The sequence below is a fragment of the Tribolium madens genome, unplaced genomic scaffold (genome assembly GCF_015345945.1).
Source record: "Tribolium madens isolate multiple individuals breed KSU strain unplaced genomic scaffold, Tmad_KSU_1.1 Scaffold_71;HRSCAF=194;Tcas5.2_LG6, whole genome shotgun sequence".
Lineage (NCBI taxonomy): Eukaryota > Metazoa > Arthropoda > Insecta > Coleoptera > Tenebrionidae > Tribolium > Tribolium madens.
In genome coordinates this window covers 1,128,978-1,139,816 of record NW_025401041.1, presented here as the reverse complement: position 1 = coordinate 1,139,816, position 10,839 = coordinate 1,128,978, and the positions used below count along the sequence as shown (strand labels likewise).

Sequence of the window (10,839 nt, the reverse complement as noted above, 5' to 3'; positions counted from 1 at the left end):
GAAGTCTTTCACCTTGACACTGACAGTGCAGTGGTTGAACCCGAGTTGTTTTCATCGCAACAAGAAGAAAAAGGGACTCTTTGGAAAGTACCTGCTCGATTGACGTCACACAAACCGTCTCCCAAAAAAAAAGATGTTTGTTTTTTAAAACCCCTTAATCTAAACGGCTGGTAGGTACTACCAAGGCCGAATGATTTACTCGAATGTAAATATGAAAATTATTCCAAATTTGATGGGACTAAAATAGAATCGCGTTGTGTTTAATGGAAGGCAATCAATGAAAACTAATTAGCACGAAAACGGATTCCGGATTTGCATTTCCTGAATATAATTTCAACTTTTACATCCAACAATATGTAAATCAATCAAACGAGCTATTTGTTTATTTTACGCTTGAAATTGTACCGTGACATAAAAAGACAAAGTGGAAAAAGATTAGTAAAAGTAATAGTAATTTATTATTATCGTATACATTATGCAAAAGTGAGTGTCAAGGGCATGGGCAAGATTCGAGAAAGGCTTTTAATAATTTTTCTTCTTTATATAAAAATAATTCTCTTAAATCAATCAATATTATGAGTTTTTTTTAATCATTGTTGCGCAATACTAAAAAATATCTCAAAAATTGGACGAAAATTTTTTTGTGAAAAAAAATTATTTGTGATAAATAGTTACTTAAAAGCCGCTTTACATTTTAATTTTTAAATTTAATTTGTTCAAATCAAAAGTACATTAATTTTCTAAACTGTTTAACACATATTTATTTACATTTTTAAAGTCCCTAATAGTAAAATATTCTTTTAAAAAAGATCTTTGTAAATGAATGGAAAAATTTGTTGTAGGAATGGTACTTTACTGATAAGACAATGAAAGTAAAAGATAATTAGGCAAATGCATAATAAATTAATTTTAAATATCTGTCCGAAATAATTTACTAGGAAAATTTATAGACTAAATTTTTCTAGAATTTTCTTCCCAACAAGTAAGAACACTAATTTGGAAACTGATATTAACAGTTACTAATTCTCTTAATTTTAATAGCAGTGTCATCAATTTATTATTTTGTTTTTGTAATGCATATCTAGGTAAAGTGCTGTTTACTAAATAATGCTTGCCTCAGGGTCGGGTCGGGAAGAAATCTGTGGGAACATTTTTTTTTATTTTGCTAGCTTAGAGAGTCCTTGCTACAAAAAATAAAATAGTAAATAATAATCTTTAATAAAATACAAATACGAGTACGATTTTGTCCTAAACACGTCCCACGTAATGTTTCAAATGTTCACATTGGAATATACACCACGTGATTTTTTAAATTTTTGCTCTCGTTATTCATGACACTTAGAACTTATTGCGTAACTTCAACATAACCTAACTTATTCGCAGTTTTTGTTTTTTTTTAAAGTGCTGTCCATTATTTTTCCCAATTTTCATCAAAAATCTGTTTTTTTCAAGACTACACTGATTCAAATTCTAGGCAATCCAAAATATACCGTTCTAGTTACGCGATACGTTTCATTGATGAGGTATGTGTCTTGGATAACTAAAAGAGCAATTTAGAGTTTTTGAAGCGATAGTAGTTATCAATTTACATAAACAAAATGAATATGATTGTTTTTTATTACATGTTTATAATTTTTAAACTAAAAAAACGAAATTAAGTCAATTTCTTAGCCATATCAGAAAATTTACTTTTTCCAACACTAACATCTTATACTGTAAATATACACTATTCTATAAATCACGTCGTGATTTATATAAAATTTCTTTGTAATAGTTTAGTAAAATTTCTGATTAAATATTAGTGTTAGAAAAAATTTTGAAGACAAAACAAGTTTTATATAGTTTAAAACTCTTGTTATTTTAATAGCTGAAAAATGTTCTACTAATTAAAAGAAATCAATTTTCTGCTTTCTGATTTTTTCTTATTTTGTTTAAAAAATAATACTCCTATAATTTTGAATTAAAATCTTCTTGTGCTATGAATAAAAAGCGGTACTTTGTCATTTAGTGTTGAATAAAATTTGATAAAAGTTAATATTTCTTGTGAACATTACTTATTTCATATCAGAATAATTATAAAAATACAAATAATTGTTTTTTATCGGTTCCAGTCCACTTTTGAAGGTCTAAAGTTTTTTTATTTTTGTCCCTCTTTCTATTAATTTTCCACCAGTCCCAACTTTTACATTTTTATTTGCAATGCATTTGGTGTCCCCCACTCCGATATATGTAGACCGATTCCGTACGATCCATCCCTGTAAAGTAACACAATAAAATCACCCGCGTTTACAACACTTCGTTTACTAAGGCGACGAATCTAGTCGCCTACACTTGACGCGGTACTATCAAAAGCATTCTTTTTGGTAATTAAAGGTTGCATTAATAGTGTGGTAGTGTTTGTGCTTTAAAACCTATATTCTTCGGAAAAATGACACAAATCGGTGAGTAGAAAAAATTGTGTGATTTTTGAAATTTGTGTATCAATGTCACAATCGTGTTTGTCAATGTAGAGAAAGTGTCGTTACACAAAAAAAACACATTGGTATGCTTAGGAAGAAATGGTCACTCGTAGGTTGCATCATATTTACATAAGACCTGCTACTACATTTAAATTAGACCAAAGAAAGTCGAATTAAAAAAATTGTCGCACAATTTACCTAACAACATATCCGTATCGTTAAAAATGAAATTCGATTTATTTTTTGAAAAATGAATTTGTTTTGGCTGTATTTAGAAAAAATGTCATTAGAGTGTCAATTGTTTTACAAACATCCAACGCAAATAAATTGAACAAATCTCATTAAAAATGTCGATTCAATTATGAATTAAAAATGTTTAATAATTTTAGAAAAATAATTTCAGGCTGTCCCAAAAAACAGCATTTTTTTAAATTTTAACTAAATCCATAAAAGTTTATTTATTTTTTCTTTTAAACTTTTAACTAAAAAGCTGAAGAAACTTTGTTGATTTTTTTTTCAGCTGAAATCTCAAATTTGACTCCGATCCAGGAATTTTACTCTGGAACAAACATTTTCATAACAGGCGGCACGGGTTTTTTGGGCACTATTCTCATCGAAAAATTGCTGCGTTCTTGCAGTGACCTATCGACGATTTACGTCCTTGCACGTAACAAAAAAGGGAAGAATCTCCAAAGTCGCATCGACGAATTATTCGACGATTCAATTTTCGACCGACTAAAAAAAGAATTTCCGAAGTTCAGACACAAGATTGTGGGAATTGGAGGTGATTGTAGTCTCCCGGATTTGGGGATAAGTCAACAGGACCGACAAGTACTCATCAATGAGGTATGTGTCTTATTAAAATTAATGACGCAATGGCAATTACCTTGAATTCAGTTCAGTTTCATGCATAATTCTAAACGCACTGCAGTGATAGAGAGATTGAAAAAAATGCTCTGAGCGGTTACGGAAGAACATTCAAGTCAGGTTTTTTTTGACATAAACAACTTTATTATTTAATATATGTACTTTCTTTTTACGGCAAAAAATTGGACGAGAAGAGTTCACTGGCTTTCTCAAAATTTGAGTTTTAAATCAATTTAAGAAAGCGCATTTTTTGTGTATATTGTATTTACATCCTCTAATTGTCACAGTAAAAGAAACCGAACTTCTGACCAAATTATAATTGCGCAATAGGAGAAATGGTTTTGTTCATTCGCTCTTATAATGCAAAACACTTTAGTTAGTTTTTTTTTATTAAACAATTAAAAATTTTTTTGATTAAAGTATTAAAAAATATATACAGGGTGCGCCAGATTCGCGTCCCAGAGATACCAGAAACATGAAAAAAATGTTTAAAAAATTCTATCTAGAAAAATTTTGAAGTTATGAGAGTCTAAAATTTTGCATTTATTTCTGTTGAAAAAATAATATTCCAAGTTTTTTTTTCTACAGGCTATTAGAAGAGGAAACAAGGAAGCTGTATCCTAAATTGTAACTCTGTTTAATGTTATTTGTGGCTTCTATTGGCAAAATTTTTGTACCTTTACTAATTAATTATAAAAAACATATACAAGATCATCAGTATCATTAAATAAACAAAAAAAAGTTAAATGTCAAAAAATAAATGTCAAAATTTCTTATCTTATTTTATCTTATCTTACTTGAAATTTTTCGCTGGTTCTGACACATCTTGTATATTATTACTTCTTTGCATTTGTTTTTAGTTCCAAGTTTTCCGGATTATATAATATTTGTTAGTAAGCTGTTTAACAATTCGAAACACTTACGATTGTTCAAATTTAAACAACAATTAACAAAAAGGTTTCTACATATTCATTTGTTGTTGTGTCGTCAATACTTGACTTTTCTAATAATGTTATTTTCATACAAAAAAGAACGTTTTTAAACCACAAAACATTTAACATACTTACTTTTACTTTTTTTACTTAGTTCTTATAATAATGTAAAACAACAGATAGAAAGATTTTCTATTAATTGCATTTAAAGCTGAATTAAATGTTTAAATTTTAAATTATGTGCAAATATTTTAACACGTGATAAGTAGGACTCAAAAGAAGTCAAAATAACTAAACTTGTCTAATCCAAATGTTTAAAGGTTATGAAATAAAAGGTGCAACCTCTACTTTAACGTCGGAAAAATTTTCAAAAAAAACAAAAATGCAATGTAAACGAAGTTTTTTTTTATTCATTACATACAATTGAAATCCGAACACGGTGTCCCAAGTTTTAGGGCCGGGGCAAAAATAAATATTTCTATTTAATTAAAAAAAAATTGATAGTGTAAACGATAGAGATTAAATACATTTTAAGTTGATGTTGTGATATTGTACAAAATTTTTAGCGTATGACAGTGAGACTTTAAAAATTAAATTTGGTTTCAATTAACTGGAATATTTGCTGCATGATACAATTCTTTAATTTTTTTTCTGCTGTATTTGTAAAAATACAATAATAATAAAGTTGATAGGTTTTGAATACGTAACATTTTAATATTGAAAATCTGAAACTTGGAATAATTTATGGGGGGGTTTGCGGTAATTGGTGATCAGGCCAGAACTTCTGGACTCTTGGTCATAAAATACCAGAACTCCCAATTTTCAATATTAAAATGTTAATTACTAAAAATCTATCAACTTTTACATTACTCAATTTTCACAGTTTCCATTAGATAAAAATCAAGGGATTTTATCATGTAGAAAAGATTCCAATTAATAAAAAAAAAATCGAAACTTAGTTTTAAGGGTCTTACTGACATACGCCAAAAATTTTGAATAATATTAAAGCTTCAAATTGAAGTCTACAGTATTTCCCCGGATTGAGTTTACAAGGGGAAAAAAAATATTATTTTTGATTTTACGCCAAAACTGGAAAGAAAAATCATTTTTGCTTTACCTGAAACGCGTAAATCTGTAATTAAAACTTCATTATTCTAACTCAGTAGAAAGAATAGTATATTATACTACTACCAAGCCTTTAAAACACGCATAACGGGTTTAAGAGCACGACGCGTCAGCGGAGTGCTTTTAACATCGTAAGTGTTTTAAAGGCGCTTATAAACGAGTGTTATACGCTATTTTTTATTATACCTGCCCATTTACGATCTTTTATGAGCATTAAAAAATGTGAATTTACACAATAAAATTATGAAAGGTTGTTTGTGAATCGTTTTCGTAGAGACGGTTACTAGTTTACGTTGTTAAGCACATTTTTTCATGTTGTAATTGGTCCAGACATTTCACTATTTCTTGTTACCTAGACAACTTTAAAATTCAGCGTGCTATAAAGGCCAAATTACGCACGCTGCAGCTTGTTTTAATTTAGGATTATGATGCAGGTATAATAAAAAAGTTCATTTTTTACTTGATTTTGGACTTATGCCAATGTAATAGAACTTAAAAAGCAGAAAAAAAATATAAGTCAAAAATCAAGAGAAAAAATAACTTTTCTTTTCACTGAATTAGAACAATGAAGTTTTATGTACAGATTTGCTCGTTTTGTAAAGCAAACGATGTTTTTCCTTTGCAGTTTTGGTAAAATCAAAGATAAAAAAAAATTTCCTCTTGTAAACTCAAACGAGGGACATACTCTATCGTTTGCATCAACAATTTTTTTTTTAATCAATTAGAAATATTTATTTTTGCGCCGGCCCTCAATCTTGGGACACCCTGTACACACAGAAAAGTATATAGTCGTTCATTCGTGTTAAACTTTTTACAATTTCATATATTTAATGCATTATTAACACAACTCAAAACGCAAATATTATCTCTTCAAGAAATCTATAAATTCCTTTTGTTTTACCATATAAAATATTGATTCTTCAGCTTTTCATGACTTGAATAAATTAATATTTGCCAAAGAAACATATTTAAGATTCTTCACGCACATGTAGGGAGAGACCGATTGTTTATTTATGCTTAAAAATGGTTCAGGTTTCCATCATATTCCATGTGGCAGCGACGGTCCGCTTTGATGAAAAATTGAAAATGGCTGTAGCCATAAACGTCCGAGCTCCTCAAGAAATCCTCAAATTGGCACGTGAAATGCCACACTTGAAGTCATTGGTGCATGTGTCGACTGCTTATTCCAATGTTCCAAATACTATTATAGAAGAACGATTATATTCGGTGCCAGTAGATAGCAAGAAATTGATTCTTTTGGCTGAAACTTTGGGAGATAACGTTTTGGATAACATCACTCCATTGTGAGGAAAAAAACTGAATTGAGACAGATTAGTGATTTAATTGTTTTAGAGTTTTGGATAAGTGGCCAAATACATACACTTACACTAAAGCAGTTGCGGAAGACATAGTTAGACAAGATGGACAAGATTTGCCCATTGGGATTTACAGACCATCAATTGGTAAGTGACCAAAAATGAATTAAGAAAAATTTATTCAAAAAAAAAAAAATTAGTTGTATCAACATATCAAGAACCGACTGAAGCTTGGATTAACAACCTTTATGGTCCAACTGGTGTTTGTGCTGGCGCTGGAAGTGGAATTCTTCGTACACTGCATGCAAATAGTGAAGTTAATGCTAATATCGTCCCAGTTGACATGTGTGTCAATTCTTTGATAGCCACCGGTTGGGATGTGGGGGTAAAATATGAAAAGGCCAAAAAAAGTTGTATGAAATATGATATTCCGGTTTATCATTTTGAATCAAGTAATGATCAACCCTTGAATTGGGGACAATTTATGTGGTTGTCTTACAGCCATGGAATGAAAACACCTAGTGTTAAAGCCATATGGTATTATTCTTTCGATTTGTATAAGAATTACTACGCTTATCTTATAGCGACGATATTACTTCATTACTTGCCAGCGCTTTTTGTCGATGGAGCATTGTTGTGTATGGGAAAATCACCAAAGTGAGTAAAAAATTTGTCAATTATTTTTTATAAATGCAAAACCTACGGTAATTCCGAGGAAAAAATGTGTATGAATAACTAATTCTAATTCCAAAAAAATTCTAGTAATTCCAAAAAAAATCACCGAAATTCTAATAATCCATCGAAATTCCATTGTAATTCCAACATAATTTGCGTAATTCCAAAATAATTCTAATAGTTCCAAAAAAATTAATGTAATTTTTAAAAGAAATTTTCTCCGGTAATTCAAAAAAGAATTTCAGTAGGACTACTACTACTACTCACAGATATTCCAGTAATTTCAATAATCCATCGTATTTCATTGTTTTTTGATTAATTCCTATAATTACAAATTAATTCTTGTAATTAAAAAATATTTTCTCTAATTTTAAATTAGATTTTTCTACGTTTTTACATATATAATCTCGTATTTACATTAAAAAGATTGAGTCCAGGCCTGGAATAATGGAACTTCTCACAGATTTCAAAATGATTTTAGTCAAATGCAAATTTGACATTTTATGATAAAATAAAAAGATATATTATTATTCTAGTATTATTCACAAAGATAAAGTTTCTAAAACGAGCAGAGTGTGAGTTTTTTAATCATTTGGGTATATGCAAACTATACTTTGTCTACTTTGAAACCGTTACGTAATATGGTACTTTTTTACGCTCTTGCATTTCTTATTTTTCAATATGCTTACGTTTTTACGTTAAAATAATTTTGTTTTTAATTTTTTTACGTTTTTTTACTTACGTTAATTTTTATAAAAAAATATGTATCTCATGATTACATACATTATTTATTATTTTATTATTTGAGGGACAGTTAAAAATGTATAAAATATTTCCTGTAATTCCAAATTACTTCCGATAGTTCTATAAAATTTAACACAATTTTGAAAAGAAATTATCAAAAAAATAATAATCTAGAAATTACAGAAAAATTCCAGTACCTAGTTTACAAATAATTCCAGTAATTCCAAACAATCCCAACATAATTTTAATAATTCCAAATAATTCCAAGCAATTTCGAAGAAATTCCTCAAATTTTAATAAATAATTCTAGAGTCAACGGCCCCTCGGGTGATTCCGATTTAAAGAAAACTTGAAAGAAAGTCACTTTTAAGTAAATAAATTCCAAGTAACCAATAAAATCAATCCTTTTCAAAAATGATTGTTTGTATGTAATAATAAATTACAATTCAAATTATAGTTTGACGCATAAGGTCTGTGGACACGTTATAGGAAACATTTCAGGAAACAAATTTAAGGAATTACCAATCCAAGGCTTTTAACGATTTTTTCGGATAGCCTGTCCATTAGAAATGTGATAAAAACTTAGTTTAAAATTCATTTAAAATTGGAATAACTATTCTACTTTCAAATCTTCTACTAGCATTATTAAACAATGCGATAATGTATAAATTTTAATGTTTTTTTTATACTTACTACGTTAATTTTCTTATTTGTATATATTTTTATATTTTATTTAATATATTTCTTGATTTTGTTCCTTCTGTAGAAGCATGTTTGCTATACATATTGCATCACTTTCATTTTATTTGTTTTAATTACGTTTTTAAATTCTTTTATACAGGGTGACTCAGGGGTGCGTACAAGCTCCCTTTTTCTATTTAAGCTATCAACTTGTTTTTTTTTAATGGTAGGTCCAATAATGAAGCATATTTCAAAAATATTTTTATTTAATACAGGAGGTTCCAAAATAAGATACACAATTAAATTGTGTTTTTTTAAATGAAAACCACCAATTTTTGTTACATTTTTGAATTTGCCACTAAATTTCGATATAAAGCACCTAGTTTCTTATTGTGGAAAAATTTGTGAAATTTTTACAAAACGAGAAATGTTGATAGCTTTTTTTTGAAGAAAAATGAATCGAATAAGCCGCTGTCGTAAAATTTAACTTATCAATACAATTCTGAAAAAAATATGTTTCAATAAAATAAAATTATACTAAAAATAGGAGTAAAATGATACAAAGGAAACAATTTTAGTAATCTTCACAAGAACAGGAAAGGATGATTGACAGGAAACAGTGTAAAAATTTTGAGAAAAGTCTACTTTTAGAAAAAGCTCAAATAAGTCACTATCATGCTCTACACAAGCTACTGTCTTCTAATAAATGAGCTCCGAACTCTAGCAAACGTTGCTTAATCATTTAAATGGTAGGATTCCGCCAAATTTTACAAAAGCGATCTAATAGATTTCTTTTTTTTGGGAAAAAAACACCAATTTTTTATTTTGAAAAAACCTCACAAATTTTATCAAGTAATCCCACAAACTCTATATTGGCAAAAAGTTCATAAAAAATGCTACGCAACGATGCAATAAAATATAGGATGTTATTGTATTTGAAAAAGTCGAGTTTTTGTTATTTGTAATTTGTCATTTAAAAAAAATCGTAGTAGGTGATGGAACATCGATTTCGAGTTTGCAAAAAAATTCGCTAAAGCTTCAGCAATCGACTGAAAAAAATGTGTGTTAAGTTATCTTGAATGATTCTGAAGTTATAAATTTTTCTGTGGGTCTATGCATGACGCTATTTTGATACATAAATTGACATAAGTAAAAAACTATTGAAAATAAGTCTAAGAAACAAGATGCGTTATATCGACAATTTAGTGGCGAATTCAAAAATGTAACAGAAATTGGGGGTTTTTGTTTAAAAGAACGGAACTTAGTTGTGTATCTTATTTTGGAACATCCTGTATTAAATAAAAATATTTTTAAAATGTGTTTCACTATTGGATCTACCATTAAAAAAATATCAAGTGGATAGCTTGGATAGAAACAAAGATATAGAGCTTGCACGCACCTCTGGGTCACCCTGTATGTAATTTATTGTTTACTTGAAAAATATTTTTTATAGGTTTACCATTACAATATTATTACATGAATTTCAGAATGCTCCGAATCTACAAAAAAATTCACAAATTTACACGGGTCATCTCGTATTTTTCAACCCGGACTTGGATATTCCAATCCTCGAACGTGAATAAAATGATTGAGCGGATGTCTGAAGCGGACCAGAAAATTTTCTTCTGTAACTTGAAAAAACTTGACTGGAATAAATTCTTCGCTTCGTATCTTCGAGGCATACGAATTTATCTCCTGCAAGACCCAATAGACACCTTGGACAACGCCATCACCAGATGGAACAGACTTTATTGGTTGCACCAAGGAGTTAAAGCACTCATCGCTTTTCTTCTCATCAGATTTTTTTGGTGGATATTATCGAATGTATTGATTCACTAGTAGTCTTTAGACATGAAGTGAAAAAGTATTTTCATTATTTTAGAGTGATATTATTTTATAATTTTAACAATTTGCATAATTTATAATAAAGCTAATACGTAATATGGATTTTATTTCTTATAACCTCGGTTAAAATATTCACTGCTAATTAAAATTACAATGTGGTGGGGTCATTCCTCTATGAACCAGTGCCTATATTTG

At 28.9% G+C, this 10,839-nt stretch overlaps 1 protein-coding gene across 1 annotated transcript; it reads left to right on the top strand.

The window, feature by feature from the left end:
- The first annotated feature begins 2,267 nt into the window (after positions 1 to 2,267).
- Positions 2,268 to 10,742, top strand: LOC123008452 (fatty acyl-CoA reductase wat-like). The gene is made up of 6 exons (XM_044404247.1): positions 2,268 to 2,441; positions 2,980 to 3,305; positions 6,416 to 6,687; positions 6,737 to 6,846; positions 6,900 to 7,356; positions 10,287 to 10,742. The coding sequence occupies exons 1-6, from the start codon at positions 2,429 to 2,431 to the stop codon at positions 10,636 to 10,638; spliced, it is 1,530 nt and encodes a 509-aa protein (XP_044260182.1). The 5' UTR covers positions 2,268 to 2,428; the 3' UTR covers positions 10,639 to 10,742.
- The last annotated feature ends 97 nt before the right edge of the window (positions 10,743 to 10,839 follow it).

Coding starts and splice junctions, on each gene's coding strand:
- LOC123008452 (XM_044404247.1), top strand. Junction 3,306..6,415: donor GACAAGTACTCATCAATGAG/GTATGTGTCTTA, acceptor AAAATGGTTCAG/GTTTCCATCATATTCCATGT. Junction 7,357..10,286: donor TGTATGGGAAAATCACCAAA/GTGAGTAAAAAA, acceptor CATGAATTTCAG/AATGCTCCGAATCTACAAAA.